This window comes from Cryptotermes secundus, unplaced genomic scaffold, assembly GCF_002891405.2.
Source record: "Cryptotermes secundus unplaced genomic scaffold, Csec_1.0 scaffold571, whole genome shotgun sequence".
Classification (NCBI taxonomy): domain Eukaryota; kingdom Metazoa; phylum Arthropoda; class Insecta; order Blattodea; family Kalotermitidae; genus Cryptotermes; species Cryptotermes secundus.
The window spans coordinates 49,340-69,990 of NW_019731224.1; the positions used below are offsets into that span (position 1 = coordinate 49,340).

The window sequence follows — 20,651 nt, forward strand, 5'->3', positions numbered from 1 at the left end:
CTGAGGACGGAAACAGATCCAGTTTCTGAAATGTTGTGTTTTTTTTAGTCATTTAGAATCTGGATGACAGATCACATTTTGTTTTGCTTATTTTCAGTCCAACAACAGAAGTCCTATGTATACACAGGCCCATCCATTCTATCACACTGAAAACCATTTCAAGTGAGAGTGAGACTTGTAGCTTATGTCACAGAGGTTACCAGTGTTTTATGCAGTGAGTCAGTTTTTTGAGAAATTTATTAAAGAGTTGTTTGAGTCTCATGGGTTTGTAACAGAACAGTACAGACCAAAGTGAAATGTTCCTCACTTATATGGATCCACTAATACTATATTTGATTAAAATTTCATAAATTGTTTTGGAGCTGTGGTTGAACGCAGGCATGATTTCCTCACTATGTTGATCTATTGAATGTCCTCAAAATACAGAATTGCACCAAAAGTTATTTCATATGTGGGCATGGAAAGAGCAAAACTAATATTTCACACACTCTGAACTAGAAACAATATGTTGTTGCAGGTGATGGTGCAAATGATGTCTCAATGATTCAGACAGCGGATGTTGGAATTGGAATTTCTGGACAGGAAGGGATGCAGGCTGTGATGGCATCAGATTTTGCACTTTCAAGGTTCAAATATCTGGAAAGGTTCCTCTTGGTTCATGGTCACTGGTGCTATGATCGACTCTCACGCATGGTGCTTTATTTCTTCCATAAGAATGCTGTAAGTAGATTTTTGATTTGCCCACTTGGTGATCATTGAAATTAATTGATAAAATAGATATGCATTTTTTATCGCAAGTGAATAATTATGCTGCGGGCATGTGGGACCATTAATTTTGCTGCTACAGACCCTATCCTTGTAGTTTCAGTTGTGCCGCGATAGGTTAGAGTGCATGGTCGTGAAGCTGAAACCCTCTGAGGAAGAACTCCAGCTTTGTGCCTTTTGTCTGTAGCAGTAATAGGAGATGGAAAGCTGTTAACCCTGCTTTGAGAAAATACCCCCACACAGGGCTTTCAGGTTCACTTATGTTGGTTCTGATTAAGTGTGGTAACCAGCAGAGATAGTCACTCAATAAAGTCATTTTGCAATTCATGACATCAGTGAGGATATCAGGAGCATAAAACCAGTCTGAAATATTTAAGCTCTGAGGACGATGGGCCACACCAAGTGGTATACCATAAAGAATTGGGTTTGAGAGGTCAGATGCAAATTGGTACTCAAGAAAGAAATGTTAAGATTATGGTGGGAGATATAAAAATAATTTATTAGGATGATTTTGTAGATATACCAGTAAGGCTGAAGCTGTTGCACAGCATATGTGTCATAGTGGGAAGCAGTTTCTTGTTGATTCTGTTCTGTTCTCAGTCCCTGCATGAGGTGAAAAAGGATGAAGAGTATCTTCATAGAAACACAAAATACAGTGATAGAGAGATTAATACTTGGTTTTCAAATGTCTATGAATATGATGATTTTGTGCTTTTATAAAATGTCAGTAAATTAAACAGGCTAAAAAGAAAAAAAAATATATATAAAGCTATACCTGTAACAGACCATAGAGGCCTATAGGGTTGTGGGACATCGAGTAAACAGGCTAAAAAGAAAAAAATATATATAAAGCTATACCTGTAACAGACCATAGAGGCCTATAGGGTTGTGGGACATCGAGTAAACAGGCTAAAAAGAAAAAAATATATATAAAGCTATACCTGTAACAGACCATAGAGGCCTATAGGGTTGTGGGACATCGAGGCTCCCACATTCTGTCTAGACACTTGGCTCACAAATGGTGGTGAGGTTGTCAGCCTTACATGCCCACTGCCCTTTGCCCCCAGGAAGATTCCTGGTATTCATTTCTGTTAAGAGGCCGAGTTGACCCCAGGGCCATAGTGCGCTTGGAAGTATTAGGTAATTGAAAAAAAAATCCACTTCATCAGGACTTGAACCTCAACCAACTATCTTACCATGTCAATTAATGACATTAATACTTGGTTTACAAATATCTATGAATTTAAAGAATTCGTGCTTTTATAAATTCAACATGTAATAAGAATTAACAGAAAAAAAAATTGTTTGGATAATCCAGATAATCCATTCAGGAATACTGGAGAGTGAATTGCAGGTAGAAGACTATGTGCTGTAGATTTTTGCTCACTTAAGTTCATACTAGAGCATGCTGCATATTCAAATATGCTGAAGGTGAGAGTATTCTTCGATGATTCTTTTTTATTTTGCATCCATGAATGATTTATTTTTTGTGTTTTGTTTTACAGACTTCTGTATTTCTTGTTTTTTGGTACCAACTGTACTGTGGGTTTTCTGGATCAGTAATGATTGATCAAATGTACCTGATGTTATACAATCTGCTTTTCACATCCCTTCCACCAGTTGTCATAGGTAAGTGGGGCTCAGTTATGGAAATCTGTATTTGCTTGTAACAGAAGATACAGGATCTCAGTGGTTTCATCTGAGATTTGTGGCCTGAAGGTGGAGAGTAAATCAGTTCATTGTGCTAATATATTTGCTTTTGAGGTTCTAAGCTTCAACTGCTTTGGAGATATTGTCAGAACTTCTCTGTGATTCACTCTCTCTCTATTTGTGGCAAACTTTTGGGCTGGGTGAACTGATGGGTTTGTTACATCAGGATGTTCTTATGGACTACAGCAGTTGTACATGGATTTATGTGACCCCAAAGAATACAGAACGATGTGGAATCACTTGTCAGAGTTTTCTTGTTGCAGTAATGATATATTGCATACATTAGGGAACAAATTGGGTTTTAAGTCATCACTGAAGTGGTTTTTAGTTGTCTCCATATGCCTGTTCTGAATGAATTACAGGCATGAATGTCATATACTCTAACTGACAGCTTTCATTTATCTTGGCTGAACCATTGTGTCTGAAGCCTCCTTTATCTTGTTACTTTATGCATTGAATCCCCCTTTTAAGGTTTCTTTGAGAAGCAGTGGGTTTGTTTGTTAAACCAAGGAAAATCTTAGGTGGAAGACATTAAACACTGAAGTTTAGACCCAGGATGAATGAAATTGAATGTTAATTGAGGAGAGAACATTTTAAATGAAGGAGCATTAAATGAGTATTCCGCTGTAATTGTCATCAACAGTACAAGTTTAAATTAAAACATGGGAACAGCTCCATTTTCATTCATTGTAACATCTTAAAACTTTGTTTGATGGTAGATCTTTAAACCGTGTGTAATTTTTAATAAGGCAGTTTTATTAGGAGATTTGAAAGTAATCCTGTGCTTTTCATGCAAAATGCTTTTATGTATTGATGGTGATTTAGAATTAGTGTGTTGGTATGTTTTAACCATGTGTTCTAGTAGTTATATATGCACATGGTATTAAATCTGAAGTTTTATCCTTTAGAACTCTAAAAGTAAACCATGCTAGTGACATGTACTTCCAATCCTTGCTTGGAATGATTAAATAGTAGTAAATACTCTGATTCTTTTATTGTATAGTATTTAGATGAGTATGAAAGACTAGTATTATGACCAGTGCAGATATGCTGTAGCAAGCTGAAATGGAACCCTACCATTTTTCTCCCCCCCCCCTTTTTTGGAGACATTTTATCCCTTTGTATAGAAGTGGAGTGAATATTAACCACTCTTCATGTTTCTAATTTACAACCTGCCATTTTACTGTCACTTTTCTCATGAGTACCTTTGGTAGGATTTTCTCAATTTAAGCAAGAGAAAGCTGCTTTCTGTTGCACTTTTGTTCTTTGAATCAGGATGTAAAATTCAAACATTCATGAACTGTGATAATTTTTATATAATTGTCATTCACATAATGAACAGATTGAACAAACTGTTGTAGAACTGCACTGTATTGAAATGTTGGAATTTTTATCATATAAGCTCTATGTTCTACATAGAAGACAACAGTGAATATGACCAAGCTGGTTGGTATAGTGGCAGTGCTCAGAATTTGTATTCAGGGGGTCCTTGATTTGAATCTTGGCTATGATGCTGGATATCTGGAATTAGGTGTCTCATGGTTCTCCTGAGTTCCTTGATAGGCTGTGTCCATTCTCTTCCAAACCCTTTCCAATTACTTATTCACCATAATCAATCGTTTGATATTTATAGTCTGAGTTGCTGACATCAGCATACAGGTAACCTCAAAAAGAAAATGCAGTTAATGTGGACTGCTGTGAAAATCTTAAGGCTCATGTGGAAATTAGTACTTTCACGAGGTCCAATGTCAGACTCTTATTGTGATGGTTACGATGAAACTGAAGATTATATAATAACTGAAATGTCTGAAAGGCCTAAATGCATTGACTGCTGAAGTAAGCCAGCATCAAGTGTACAGTATTGAAATTGTGACATGACATCACTAGGCAGTGACCAGTAAACATGTTAAACTTATGCAGACTCTTGTTAAGCAATGGATTCACATGCAGCAGTTAGAAGAACTGCTGGCAGTGGTGTTTTTTATGTCGTCCATGCTGGTGCTATATAACCAGACCAGACTGGTAGTTGATAGCCTGTGGTAGCCAGTGAGTGGACAATCATGGCTCAAACATTGACAGTTGGAGCAATGAGATAATTGTGAAACAGTTGTAAGCCAGCAGTCATACATTGAGGATGTGAGCATGGAAGCACAGGGACATCCACCATTGACATGTGCTACCAAGCAACAATTGCTGAAGACTTAGCAAACAGAGAAGATTTAGTTTGTGCTATAATGGGAAGTAGGTTGCATGAAGTAGTGAGAGCATTATCTGTGAGTTCACTAAATCCAAGTAACAATCCAAACACTTTGTCTAGTCACCTGTGACTATATTATGTGGCCTGCATTTTGTACTGTTCTTTTGCTTCTAGGTGTGTATGATCAGGATGCACCAGAAGAGCTGCTGTTAGCACGCCCGAATCTGTATAGACAAGGTCGTTTAGGTCTAGTGTATAAACCACATTCTTTCTGGATCACAATGGCAGATTCGCTGTACCAGAGCATTGTTATATTCTTCCTAGCTGAAGGGGTGAGTCAGTATTGGTTTCTTCTTAACACTAATTCCCATTAGTCTTCATACATAATATATAGCATAACTAATATTCTCAGCTTGGTGGCAATGCCATTAGGTGAGTTAGGTAAGTGCCATTCAACTGTAGGGTTTTGAAATTTATGTCATGACACCTATTAGAAATTAATGTAACTTTTATTAAAATCATATGTTAGAAATATGGAAATTGACACCATGGATGTTGATATGATGGCAGTAGTTTATCAGTCTTTGTAACTTGCAATGTAAAATTTGTATGAGAATGTGATATGATATGCTGACAGTGCAACTGGTATCAGAACCCTCAAAGGCTAATCATTTGAACCCTAAAGGAAACTGTACTGGAGTGCTTTTGAACACTTGTTCTGTGGTTCATGCTCCACATTTTTGTTACTTGATTTGAGTCTAGTGAAGTATAAATTCGTTGGAGGTCTTGTTCAGTATGTTGTGTCACAGCACATCATGTGATGGCAGTGTCATTTTGCTAAAGGGCTTATCCTGTTTAAAGATCAAGACTATTGAGCATGGAGAGAAAGGAATTTGTGGTATATATGGAAAAGTCCACATGTGGTCTCATTCAAAATAAACTTTCTAATCAGTCAATAAGGCTAGAAGCCATAATGGCTCTTTAGCATTATGCAGAGTTTCTTATATCAAATTTTTCCAAATTTTAATGAACAGTTTACAATATACACAAGTTCATTCATGACCTTATGTAAAGTAGGAGTTGTTGTGGATCAGTATGGCTGAAAATTGAAATAGCCCAACAACTTTGTCTATCTACCATCTGAAATTTTAAAAATCTGTCCAGTTGTTTAGACACTTGATACTGTATCACACATAACAGACAGTCCTGACTTTTGTATAATGAGTTCTTCTTCGCTTTGTAAGGAACATCTGCAGACTGAGGCTATTGGATGAGGTGTATAGAAAAGGATGTTATATATGGGAATTAGCGATTAGTACATCCTACACAGCATTGGCTTGCTTTATATACTTTTATGTATGGCCCTGTGAAATATAAATTCATAAAATGTTATAATATATTTGGCACCTTCAGAACATTCTGACACAGAGACAAATACTTCAGTAATGTTTTAAGACATTGTGTGTGACAGCTTCCAGAAATATTGTAAGTGTACGAAAGTTAGCGGAAGTGTACATCTGTAAGGCACTTGGTATTGCTGGATTCCACCTACGGCTCCTGTCCACAACTTTTTGAAGTTGCTGTGTGTAGTGAATAGTCATCTTCAGTGCTATTTTTCGTAATTATAAATTCAATTTTCTGTTGCAGGCTTACCATGACACAGATGTAGGCATCTGGGAATTTGGGACCACAATAGCTACCTCATGTTTGTTTGTGATGCTATTTCATGTCGCCATTGAAACTAGATCATGGGTAAGCTAGTTTTTATTGTTCTTTGTGATTTATGTGTGCATTGTTAGAGGCATTAGACAAGTTACCATGTTTTGGAGCCTTAGGAGCAGATATATTTCATCCACTTCACAGTTGTAGCCAGTTTCTTCAACTAACACATCTAAGCAGTTATAGATATAGTACATTTATTCTAGTAGTGGTTTTTACCATGTCTGCTTTGTGCACCCTACAAGGACAGGAATTCATATTACTATGTGGCCCAAAAACTCCTGTTATTATCTGAAATATTAACCTATAATTTGATGTGATATTTTAGGCTCTCACAGCAGTGAATATTGAAATTACAATCACTCGAGATGTTATGCCGTCTGCAGTTTAATGTAAGAGCAAAGCATGCCTCTAATGCAATGGGGCTCGTAGAGTTTTTAATGCCGTGAAACACACTTGGTGTGTTCATCATGATACCCCAACCTGTCTTCAGTTTGTTCTTCCAAGAACAGTATATTGTTTCAGAATTAAAACCAAGTATCTGATTTCTGTTATATTTGTCAAGAAGCATATTGATTTCCTAACATATCATTTATACAGTATCTAGCACATTTCAGAAGATTACTTCAGTATCTCACATGTGCACTTTAAGTTTTAATTGCAGGCAGTGAAGGTTAAAACTTGAGTATGAGTGGATTTTGACTTATGTACTTTGGGATCCAGTGGCAGGCTCTTGTATACACACTAATGAACCTTCAGCTTCTATGAAAGGCAGGGAGATCTCCTGACCAGCTGAGTGGTTCTGCTTCATGAGTTAGTCATGAGCAGGCTCTGCCACAGCTCAGGTAGTTAGTCAACACTGTCTCACTCAGGAGGTCAGGTTCAGGCCTATGGTACAATAGGCCCACATGAGGCTGCAGTCCCATTCTTATCAAATCAAAAGATAAAATTATGGATAGCTTTTATGTCTAATATTTAAATCATAAAATGTGCCAGAAAAATCAGATAATCTAAAAAACTATTATTTTCTTTCAGCATGTAAGAGTGGTTATATAGCATTTATAATTCTTTGTGTTTTGTTTATTGCAGACAGTAATTCACGTTTTCTCCATTTTCGTATCCATTGGCATTTACTTTGCCTTCTCGTTAGTGTACAACTCTTTATGTGTGCAATGTTTGAACTTACCAAGTAACTACTGGGTTGTGCAGCATGCGGCAAGTTCAACAACGTACTGGTTGGTTGTGTTCTTGTCTGTGGTCATGGCTCTTATACCAAGGTTTGTATATCATTCACGCTCTGAACATATTTCTCATTACATCATAACTTTCAGGCACTGAAAACCGGTGCAGTATGAATGCACAAGGCCTCATAGGAAAGGGAGACTACTTGGAAGACATGGGCATAGATGGGAGGCTAATAGCATAATAGATCTTAAAGAAACAGGATGAAAGGATATGAGCTTGATTTATCTGGTTTAGAATAAGAACCAGTGGCAGGCTCTTATGAACAATGTAATGAATCTTTTGGTTCCATATCTTGAGTGGCTGAGCAACTGTTGCCTCCTTAAGAAGGACTTCACCCCATTTACTCAGTCTCTCACTCAGTAATATCATTAGTGATGATGAAGAACATAAGGTCTGATGTCTGTACAGGTTTGTGTGGCGGACCATAGAGACGTCTCTTTTCCCCCGTGATGTGACGAAGGCTGTCCTGGACAAAAGAAGAGCTGCTCGCCGAGGTGAGGACTTCCTTGTCTCATGGTCGCGCTCTACTTCCACTTCGTCCATATTCAGGTACGTACATGCACACATACACACACACACACACACACTCCTGCTTTATAGTTGCTTGGCCTGCAGCAAATAGTTTTCCGAGCATAAATTGAAAGAGGCACTTTTTAATTTTCTGCAAAAGGTTATGAAACATTATTGTAAAATTTCATGTCAGTGTGTTGTTCTGAACTGTGCCTATTTTTTAGTTAGCTGAAGAGTGTCACCTCTGTACTTGTAACACAGTTTATGTCCATAAAACATCCAGTTCATTTTCACTTACAACCCAGATACAGACATATGTCTGATATTCTTAACCCTTTTGCTGTGGTATTCGACTGAAGTCCAGTGACTATCTGTTACTGTACAGTATGGCAGTCAACTTTGGTTCATGTCAAGAAATAATCCCCTTTCACAGTGTCATTGAACTCCAGTCACTGGGCAGTGAAATTGAGTTTTTGTTGCATTTCCCCTCCATCCATATTTTTACTTTAGAATTGCATTATTCTTTGAAAATGGTTAGTATGTACTCAGAGGGTTAAAATGTGAGCATCAGTGGTTTCACAGTGTTTTTGAAGTTACACATGTCTGAATATGCTTAAGAAAACAGTCAGAGAGAAATGTGAAGGCAGTTCAGCACCAGTGAAAATTCTATGAAGATCTGAGACACTGGAAGTCTCTACTCATAAGTATGAGTGTTTCACAGTCCATATAAGGAGAATTACGAGGGTCGTACTGAAAGTCATGAGCAACAATTTTTTGTAAAGTAACATGCTTTATTATTGACAAATCAAATACACCACCTCAATCTACAGACTTTTCTTTATTTTTCCACATAATCGCCACTTCTTTGTGCACATTTCTTCCAGCGTTCTGGGAGTTTGAAAATTCCACTTCTGTAAAATTCTGTTACAGCCATCCAAAGACACTGACACACTGCTTTCTGAATTGACTCCCTTGTCTCAAAACGTTGCCCATTCAGCTGATCCTTCACAAATCCGAAAAGATGGTAGTCAGAGGGTGCCAGATCATGGCTATAGGAGGGGTGTGAAAGAACTTTCCACCCCATCTTTGCAATTGCTTCCAATGTGACCTCGTGGTCTTCGGTCAATAACCGCAGGACCCAGTGAGCACAAATTGTCCTATAGCCCAAGCTTTCAATCATCTCCTGTACTGCACTGTGCCCTATTCCAAGTTTTCGGGCTATTGTGTCCACAGTCACACGCCTGTCATCTTGAATGATCTCATCCACTCTTTCCTCGTTGCATTCAGTTGAGGCTGTTCGAGGACGACCACTCCGAGGCTCATTTTGAATGCTGGAGTTCCCATCTTTAAAATGTTTCATCCATCTTTGAACACTGCTCACACCCATGCACACACTTCCATAAGCACGCTGAATTCAGAAAGCAGTGCGTCAGTGTCATCGGAGGGCTGGAACAATTTTACAGAAGGGGAATTTTCAAACTCCCAGAATGCTGGGAGAAATGTGTACAAAGAAGTGGAGATTATGTGGGAAAATAACGAAAGGTCTGTAGATTGGGGTGGTGTATTTGGTTTGTCAATAATGAAGCATGTTACTTTACAAGAAATTGTTGCTCATGACTTTCAGTATGACCTATGTATCAAAAGAGGCTGAGCTGGTTACATATGTAAACTTTAGTGCAGTGGATGTAATGTTTGCATAAGAAACTTCTGTTTAAAGCTTGTGTAATGGTACTAGTGCTAACATTGCAGGGATAGAATGTGAAAAAGCTATGCAATGATAAGTCATACCCATTTTGATAGTGAGAAGATATGTTTTTGTGAAACTTGATGTTCTCACAGGTGTGACTATAAGGAATGCACTAATTTTTGGAGGAATATACACTGACTCTATGTTCAGGGTCAAAGCGTGAGTGAATGAGTGACCCCTGACCTTGAAAGTGGAGACCCTAAATTCCTCCAAAACGTCTGTAAATTTGTACCAGATTACATAATGTCACATTCCAAAAGACAGCATTCTTCAGCTGTATTTTTGTTTGTCATGTTTGTAGTATGACACATTTTATTACATAAATTATTGCCCTATTACATGATTCTGTTAAGCATCATATATTTAGAATAATTGGAACACTGTGTTTATGTAAGGGGCCTATGTTTCTTGCAGAACAATTTTTTTTATTTTCAGTTACAGTCATGTGGAAATGTGCATTGTGCAGTTATTTTGTACCTGTTGTGGCATATGTCACTGTGTAAATAGTGTATGTTTAATATAACATTTCACTGTATAGTTAAAAACATTGTGCATGTATTTCAGTTGTATAAATCTGTTCAGAAGAAATTTGACTTGAAAATTAATTTTTTGTAACTATTTTTTAAATTTATTGTGTCATACCATTCATTTCCTGCAGCTGAATGGTAACATGACCATTGAGACTGGTGGGCTGTTTATTGAAATCACATGCCTGAAGGGTATATCACATATTTATGGTGGTCATGAGCTGTCCTATATTTTCAGGCTGAAAATTTTTAAAATTGTTACATATACATGGGTAAATGCAGAACCTCATTAAGTGCTAATATGGCAGTTACATCTCTTCACTTCACCACATACCAATTGCTGTACAGTCCAAAATGAGCCATAACCCTGTCTCTGACTTTGATGAGTCATTCTGTCAGAACAGGTATATTAGAACTATGTTCTCTGTTCAAAACCAAATGGTAGTGCAGGCCCTGTGATTGATACTGCACTTAAGGGACATTGCTTTTGCCTGAAAGTGGGAGGATGAGGAATTGTGCTCCAGATATTGGGAGGATGCCATGAAATATTGCTCCAGTAGCTTCTCTGAACTTCAAGCAGCTTTCAGAGAACATGCCTTATCCTTCATAAGAGCAATTTATGTTGACACAGTATGCAACTAAAACATACCAAGACCATCAGTATCTTCGTAACTTTAATAGTCAATGAAATAATACTTGCTGTGTGGTTTAAATTAGCTTTGCTCCTTGTTCCCTTGATTTCTGGAGCTTCTTTCTTTAATTTTGATGATACTCACTTGCATTTAGTAGTGTATTCACAATTGATTCTTTGTCTACTTTTGTCTGATGATGTTTTCATCCTGTTTTTTAGAATATTTTTGGCATCTGTGTTAATATGATGTAGAAATAAAGTATATTCCTGTTTACTCCTTGATTTAATACAGTTACATTATGTTTTTGTTCTGCAAGAAATATTTATTGTTTCTGGTACAGAATTTGAATACTTTTCATAAATTTTTGTGGTTAGACTCTTCTGCTAAAATACTATAAGGGCTGTTGGGAAAATGACCTCCAGTTAGCTGTCAACAAAACAAGCAGTGAGAAAAAGATATTTTATTATATACAGAAAAATCTAATACTTAAGCTGCTTCTCAACGTAATCACTGCACTTGTCATATCCAGAAATACGTTTTTGTATGCCTCTGTCAAAGAAGTCTGTCTGTGAGCTCAGCCACATTTTGACACCACATAGCCAGGACCCTGGTCTGAGATCACCAGGAGGTACCAGTGAGCTTCATGAATGCTACCCTTCCTGACAAGAAGCTCAAGAAAGGATCTGTGGCACACTGTGAGCCAGTCATGCTGAACAACCACAGGTGTAAAACCCTCCCCCAGAGTTGAAGGACATGATTACAGGACCCAGTCTGAACCTAAGTGACACTGAATCCTGAGAGTTGGAAGAGCTCCTCACCAAGTATGGAGACATCTTTGCTGTGAAGAGTGATGACTATGGACAGACTGACAGTATACCGCTGTATTGATGTGGGAGAGGCCCAACTGATCCACCAACTCTCAAGGAGTGCCCCCCCCCACACACACACACACACAAAGCAGGTAGATGTGGGTGAGATGCTCAAAGACATGCAGTGATGTGGGGTTATCGAAGAGTCAGACAGCCCCTGGTCATCCCATCCTCATCTGTAAGAAGAACTGGGACCTGCCTAGGCTACAGGAAACTGAACAATGTCATAAGGAAAGACCGTTTTCCTCTGCCTCGGATTCACTGGCTGGAGCCAGCTTGACCTGAAGAGCTGTTGTTGGCAGTGGATTTGCATCCTTATGACAAGGATAAAACTGCGTTCTCGATGGATTAAATGCTGTGGCAGTTCAGCCTCTGCAGCATTCCAGCAACATTTGAGCAGTTAATTGATACCACTGTAACAGGCCTCACAAGTCATGTCTCTTATGCCCGAATGATGTGAATGTGGTTGGTGCCAGTGGAAGCCGCTACCAGGCTATACAGCTAGTGAAGACACATCAGTCTTAGAAAACTTAAGTGTGTGAATTAGTGAAACAGTTAAAATTACTTATAGTGATGGACCTGTAAGAGTTCAATAAATCCATTTACTAATCTAAACCCCTCCTGTAGTCACAAAAATCATGACAATATCAACTTTATCAAAAAAAACTTTTTGTCGTCAATAGAGCTGTTTCATATTTTAGGATTAAACATTTGTCTTTTATCTCATAACTGTGTCAGTATAAATAGTTTGCCTTTACAAGGTATCCCTATTATTAACCCAGGTTAGTGTTCTAGCAGTAACATTTTTAGGTTAGTATTCAAGCAGTAACATTTCTGACAGTTTTCTCACTCTTTGGTTCTACATTTCCTTGTATACTATATAACCAGTATTTAAATACAGAAAGTTCTCAGTAATCAGAGCGTTTTTATGTCGCTTATTTTATAAATGGACATTAGTGTTTAACCATGTGTCAAGGATCATACGTACTTCTATGTGACTTTTAGTTTTCCTGTTACATTTTTCAAAAGCTGCTTTAAAATCATTAATTATGAAAGAATCCATGCCTGCTGATGCCTAAATATCTTCTGTAATTTTGTGCATATGGATAGGAGACTGTGTGATGAGTACCTAGAGAGAGTCTCAAGTAACTAGCCAGACATAGTTAAAGTACTGTCATCTAAAAGTATGATGCTATGTAGTCTGAAAAAGTGTACTGACATTTCATTGGAATATATAGTCCCCATCTTCATTGTTTAAGATTGAGCAGGGCAAGCAAAGAGTTTGTTTGCTTCGCTCATTCTTTGGTCCTGAAGATTGAAGCATTTTGTGTCTTCAAAAGTTAGTAAACATCTGTCAGACTACATGGAATCACTTGCCAGAAGATAGTACTCTTCCTGGTTACCACTGATGAGAACCTCAGATCACAGAATCATAATTTCATTACTAGCTACATTTGTAATACTGTCTTTTACATTAAGCTCGGCCAGCTATTTGCTTTGCAGTAATGTACACTGACCTGAATTGTTGGGAGTTACGGAGTGACAAGTGAGTGCTTTACACTAAAGACAACATAGAAATTCCTTTTTGTAGAATCTATGTAATGAAGTTACTTGTATTCTAAGAACAGCAGGTTTCTGTGTATCTTTTGAGGCATTGGTGCTCAGTTGTTATTTCAGCTACCAGTAACTTGCTTGCATTGCTCTAATCCCACTTCCTTATTGAACTCTAAGTATGCTTTTCCTTTACTTCTTGCATGCAAGAGTGTGAAAACAACCCAGAAATGATATCTTCTTAAACTTGATATGAAATCTCAGTTCATTTGAGTTAAATACTTTTGTACCCAGAATTTTCTTCTGCTGACATAGTCACAGCTACAGTGTTGGATGCCACAAGTAGCTATACCCATGTAATGGATATTATACAGATATGATTACAGGGCTATTGTATGGGATGTGTACATAAGATTTGGTAGATGAAACCTGGATCTCAGGGTACACAAGCATTGCTCAAGCAAATATAGGAATAGTGGCAGTGTATGTAGCAGCACAGTCGAAGAATTAACATATTGGATGTAGGTGCCAATGATATCATGAGTTTATATTGTAGTTTAGTTCTTGATTATGAAGTTTACTGGAGATAACAGTTCTTTATGGATTTAGTTAATACAAAAAACTTACAAGTTCATGATCAAACACTGAAAATTTTCACACATCTTACAGAAAAGCCAAGTATGTATCAACTATCATGCTACCAAAATTTGGACTGTGCTAAACAATAAGAATTTATAAGATAGTTATGATTATTTAGTTGCTGGAAATTTTTCTGAGTTCAAATTATTATTCAAGCTGTCGTGGACCTGTTGTTGGAATCCACTCAGCAGTTAATGCTTTGCCTGTCTACAAGTGAAGTATATTCTTATATTTCAATTGATCAAACTCAGAATATGTGATAATGTTTGGTTCCTCCAACCCACATCATGTTTAAGGAGCATGTCACCTCTTCCTTAGATCATTCTAGATCATATTGATAGACATGAGGCCAGTCTTAGCATCACTCCTGAACTCAGCATTCCTGGATAGGAGGGTGAAGTGAAAGGTTCTCTTTCATCAAATTTATAATGACTTCAAGCTGTCAGGCCAAATTTTCCAAAATTTTTGTAAATTTTCAAGCATATCCTAATACTGACCATGCTTAATTGTAGCTGATTTGAAAATTATCACTTTGAATTTTAAAGTTAAATGGTGTATGTATTTTACAGCTGAAGTTTATCTTTGAGGTGAAGTCATGCTTTCATTTTGAACATGTATGTTGCTTCAATCTTACACAGTTCAAGAGAAAATTTAGAATTGCAGTGGTCTCTGTCATAAAGTAAACTAGTCAAGATTCAAACCCACAGCCTGTAGTTGGTACAGTTCCTAAAATTCATTCTTTATGCTAGAATGTTCATTGAACTGTTTGTAGCGCAGAAATGTGGTTAAGTATAATGGTATATAGCCAGCAAATAAAAATTTGCGCCATTTGAGTCAGTCTTATTAAGTTTTTTCTGTTGTTTCATTAAATGTATAACAAATTGAAGAAAAAAAGGTAAAGCTATCCCTGTAACAGGCCATGGAAGCTCATAGGGTTGTGAGATGTCGAGGCTCCCACATTTTGTAGACAGTCGGCTCACAGATGGCAGTGCGGTTGTTAGCCTTATGCACTGGCTGCCCTTTACACCCCAGAAAGATCCCTGGTACTCATTTCCATTAGGGGCTGAGTCTACCCCAGAGTCATAATGCACCTGGAAGGATTAGGTCAATTGAAATATACAGCGATCTTATCAGGAATTGAACCCACGACCATCCAGCTTGTAGAATAGTGCATCAACCAGCTATGCTACTGCGTGATATCAAATTGAAAAATATTTCAAATAAAACTTATGTGGGAAGATTCACTTATAGTCTGTTTTAAAATATTGTTTTAGTATTTGCTTGGAGGAAACGAGCAAAACTCTGAAGAACCAAAGGGTAGCCAGCTTCTGGTCTGAGAATCAAACCCAGGAGTTTCTGAATATGAACCAGAAGTTTGGTTATTCAAGTTTTGTGTCTTTAAATAAATTGTTCTATGTGAACAGAAAAATTTCTTTTGTTTTTATAGATCCTCCAAACAATTGACTTAACCATTGTAGATTTCCAAAATGTAGTCAGTTCAAGTTTTACACTGAAAGAATTTTTTGGTTGTAGTTTATTTAATAGTGCTGTCAGTAGCACAGATTGTACAGGTATACTGTCAGATTATTTGAATGATAGTGAATGTGGTCTAATTTAAGGTACTGTTAGAGCATTTCTGTGGAGTGAGTGACAAAAACCACAAATATGTTAGTGAGTATTCTGTGTTCTGGCCAAGATTGAAACCAGGCACCTCCTAGATTCAAGGCAGGAGTGTTTCTGCTTGAGCCAAGATAAGATAAATTTACACTGTCAGATTTATTACATTTATAACCATTTAAAAGTTACCACAGTTTATTAGTCCCCTATCTTCCACTGCAGGTTTGGTATCGCATTGTAGCTTCTTCAAGTGGAAGTTCGTCTCATTAAAGTAATTTATACAAGAATCAGTGTCACATGTATTTGAAAGTAAGAGATTCTGTATAAAATTTTAATGTGGAAATCTGACTCACGTTTAATTGGTTATGCTGGGAAAGATTTCCACCTGAAGATATTACTGTGTGATGCAGAAATATAATGGAAGACAGTGGACTGATATATTTTACAGAATGTAACATTTTGACAAATCTCAAGAAACAGTACAGAAATGAATCACATTAAAATTTACACTGCATTTTCCTTCACTGCTTTAAGTTCATGCTTTGGTTTGATTGCTAACAATGGCAAAGGTGTTTTCTTTGTCTCTGTATCCATAATGGTGGTGGGGGTCTATGCAGTTTCCTATCCAAAGGTGAAATGGTTATCCTTGCTCAGAGGGTAAATCAGCCAGATTTCCAAAGTATGGAACAAATGGTGCTTTTTATTCCTATGCCCGCTATATGCCCTCATAGTGTGTGGTTGAGGTACAGGGACAACATTTCATTTACCTTAACTGCATGCTAAATAGCAATTTTAATGAAACACTATCAAGGTAGAGGTAAAGGGTAGAGGAATTTGATTGTTTCATTGGCTGGTTTGTCAGTCCGTAGGTCACTCGGAGACTAGTTATCAGCTGCAAAAGGTATATAACATCAGTACAAGGATTTCAGAAATGGAAACGTATTTATCATCATCATCATCATCAAAATATTGTTCAAATGAAGCTGAGATTTTATATCCTTAATAAAGGAAACTGGAATGTTTGTATTGAATACCACATAGCAAATATTTGACATGATTCTACACAGTGGCATAGTATGACCAAAAATTGTACACACACACAAATCTTAATTATTTATGGTTTATTTAATGACACTTTCACGTAGATTGTATAGTGTTGTACAGTAGGATGGTAACGAATAGGAAAGAATAAAGAAGGAAGAACTTGTGGCCTAATTGGAAGTACTCTCCTGGAATTTTTTGAGGAATACTGTGACAGACCTCAGTCAGGACAGTTTGTGTCCTGGCCCCAAGTTCTGCTAAACAGGAACTCTATTGCTTGGGCCAACTTGCTTGGCATGCATGTGTCAAATAAAAGTCGTGTAAAGTACATTGGAGTTTTTGTTAAACATTTCACTATTGAAGGAAAAATTAAGTTTTCAAGTGATAACTATATGAGTATTTGATTATTATGTTAGTTTGCAGTTACACAGTGAATAATGACAGAATTTCCATTGGGGTTAGCTTTTAGCTTGTTTCCTTATACAGAAAGGAAAGCAAGACATGTAAGTTCACTTTGTATGTTCTCTCTATTGAGAAGGCCATCGCAGTAGGATGAATATTGTGGGTTAACATCTGTGGACTTATTGATGATGGAATCTGTACTGACAGAGATTTTGCCCATTTTTACATCACAGAGTCACATAATCTTTGGCCATGCCACAGCTCAAGCGGTTAGTCGCTGGCTTTCCACCATGGCAGCCTGGGTTCGATCCTGGGTCTGGTCAAGTAGGATTTGTGGTGGACAAAGTGGCGCTGGGGCGGGTTTTCTCCAAGTACTTCAGTTTCCCCTGCCAATCATCATTCCACCAAATTCTCCATCATAATCACCCGGGGCAGTTAAATAGGCCAATCAGTGGCTGCCGTGCCAAGTGGACCCAGTTGGGACTCCACTCCCCACTAAGTGAATAAAAAAAGAATTAATTACATAATCTTTCATTTACATGTTTATAGTGCTTCATGGTTTAAATAGGGGTAGTGTTACAACTTTTATAGTATGACCTAAATATTTATGATTTTGGAAATTAACTTTTGCTTGCTGCTCTTTGGATATGGAATATACATATAAGCATAATGATTATGTTTCTGTGACATGGTTTTCTGGAATTTGGTATTGACATTTCCTCCATTACAGATGTAATGTGTATGCTGCCATGACTCAGTTTCCAGACCTTTGTTTGGGAAAGTAGTTTGTGCAATTTGAAGCTGACATCATAGGGCGAGTTCAATTCTATCCCTTACATCCAAGTGTGCTTGGATTTGAGAGGAACATATTTAACTGTCAGGTGTTACTTGTTATATTCTTTTGGCTCTGAGAGAAGTCACAGACTGATTACACACCCATTCAGATATCTCACTGATTAGTAGGGACCGGATTTTAATGCAAATGCATTTTTTTTTTGTAACCAAAAAGTATGCTCATTTGGATATGTGTATGAATTACTTAATTTCTTAAATTTTAGACGTGGTTTGATGGTGCATATAAATGCATATTTTGCTTGTTTTATGAATAAGCATATTATTTTCAAAGATTTCTATTTATGCTACATATTTTCTTTTTAAAATGTTTATCATTGTATATATTTTTAATTTTATGTTCAAATTTTCAATCGTTGTGTGTATACAATTTTTCTTTTTTGTATTAGAATATGCTGAATATTTGACTCTCAAAATTTTGTCATACAAATAACAAGTTGTCTGGATTCATGTTTCTGATTCAGTACCCAGGATGGGACTTCCCCGATCCCTCTACTCATAGCTTGCCTCATCAGCATACCATCAGTGTGGCTGCAAAGGGATTAGTCAGAAGCGTATTCACATATAGTTACTAACAACAGAATACTATTCAACCAATAATGGACTTGATTTATTTATTTCCAACATCTCCATCAGGTTCACTACTCTTCTTCATTTAGAGCTGGGCGTCATCCATATTAGTGGTGACTAGTCTCTGGTTAAGCTTGTTTGGCTTTTTGCAGTCGTGCCAAAAGTGAAAATAAGTCAGAAAACTATATTACAGCTGTATCAGCAGGAGTTTGGAGGAGAGATGATAACTACAGATAACAAAACTCTTTACTGCTGAGCATGTGAAAAGCGGTTGTGAAAACGCTTTCAAATGCTTCAACATTTGAACACTAGTATACACAAAGAGAATATTAAAATTATATCCATGAAAACTGCTCCTGTTCAAAAATTGATTAGCGAATTTTCTAATAATAGCTTTTCACAGTTCTCCTTTGACTTGTGCAAAGCCTTCTTCATGGCAGATATTCCACTGTGGAAACTAATCAGTCCTACTCTGAGAAACTTCATAGAGAAGTATACACAGCGCAGAATGCTGGATGAATCTACTATGTGCAAAAATTACATGAAGCAGTGTTGCGATCTTACAATTGAAGTCATTAGAGATAAGAGTCAAGATAATTATGTGTGGGTATCAACCGACAAAACACAAAAATGTGAGGGACGGTTTATTGCAAATATTATAATTGGATCCCTTAATAAGAATCTTCTTGTGGTAGAGCAGTTTGAAACAACAAATAGCTTCATAGTTCCTGAATTTTGTATCGATTCCATGGCTCTACTGTGGCCAATGGCATTCAGTATGAGCATGTATTGCTCTTTGTGACTGATGCTGCAAGTTCTGTGATCAAAGCCGATACTGCTCTTAAAGTTATATTTCCAGATATGACACATTTGACTTGCATCGCACCATGTTGCAGAAACAATATGTGCAAATGTTACACTTGTTGACAAGTTGGTATCTTCTGTGGAAAAGGTATTTATTAAAGCACCATATAGAAAAGGACCCTTTAAAGCAGTAGCGCCGGACGTTCCACTTCCACCAGAACCAATGCACTGGGGTGCATGGCTGTGTGCAATGAATTACACCGAACATTTAGAAACAGTTAGGAATGTTGTGAATACATTTGATCCAAAAAGTGGAGCATCAGCTCAAAGTGCCCAAGATGTACTAAAAAATATAGAACTAGAAATTAATCTTCCCTACATGTCTGCTCACTTCTCTCATCTTCCACCTGCCATTTCCTCACTAGAGGCAAGCAATGGCAGTACTACTACGTATCACTTGTTAAGTGTATTCAAAACCACTGTTTCCAAATTTAATTTGGTTCCTGGAAAAGTTGGTGAAGTAGTAAAGGAAAAGGTACACAGCATTCTTTCAAGATATGAAGAAATTTTAGCCGTTAAACATGCTGAAGTGCCAAGTAAAAAATCACTAGCAGTGGAGCAAGTAGCAGCTTTTGTACATGTGCCCTTAAGTTTCTGTGAGGTGATAATAATTTTTTCCCACTATAAGGACATCTTACAGGACAATAGGAGGCAACTAACTATGGGAGACCTAAAATATTTAGTAACTGTGAACCGCAACAGAAGAGAAGTTGAAAACTTGGAGATATATGTGTAGCACTAGTTTTTTAACTTGTCAGGAAAAATATTGGATTTGTTGCATGATTTGTATTTAAGTATTGCTTTTTATTGCAAGTGGATCATTCATTGATTACATAAAATCAATTTAAATGTTGTTTTGTTGGTCTTAAAATAATGTAAAATCAGTTTTAATATTTGGTATGTTCTTTTTATGTGCATATTTTACATACATATTTAAGGGATTATTAGGTCATAAAAATCTTGTCCATGCTGATTAGTAAGGGATGCAGTGGGATTGGTCAGTATGCTGGCTGTAGTGGAAATGAAGCAGCTAGTACATTTATGAGACTTGGAGGTCAACAAGGAAATCAGACTAAATTTGCTGTTGTACCAAATGCAACTTGATACTAGCCTAACTGTCATAACACATTATGATACTGTTTTTTTGTCTCAGTCTTACATTTGGAAAATTATGTTGTCCAATGCTGGACTGTG

General features: G+C 37.1%; 1 protein-coding gene across 4 annotated transcripts in view; it reads left to right on the forward strand.

Annotated features, from left to right (window-relative positions):
- Positions 1–20,651, forward strand: part of LOC111866545 (probable phospholipid-transporting ATPase VD) — a 54,215-nt gene that overhangs the window by 25,365 nt on the left and 8,199 nt on the right. For 3 of the 4 annotated variants that reach the window (XM_023855593.2, XM_023855594.2, XM_023855591.2), the window contains exons 14-19: positions 518–720; positions 2,271–2,394; positions 4,847–5,004; positions 6,320–6,424; positions 7,481–7,668; positions 8,045–8,185. In XM_023855593.2, the coding sequence (XP_023711361.1) occupies positions 518–720; positions 2,271–2,394; positions 4,847–5,004; positions 6,320–6,424; positions 7,481–7,668; positions 8,045–8,185 (919 nt within the window). The remainder of the gene's footprint in view (positions 1–517; positions 721–2,270; positions 2,395–4,846; positions 5,005–6,319; positions 6,425–7,480; positions 7,669–8,044; positions 8,186–20,651) is intronic. The other variant, XM_023855595.2, reaches the window with a different exon arrangement.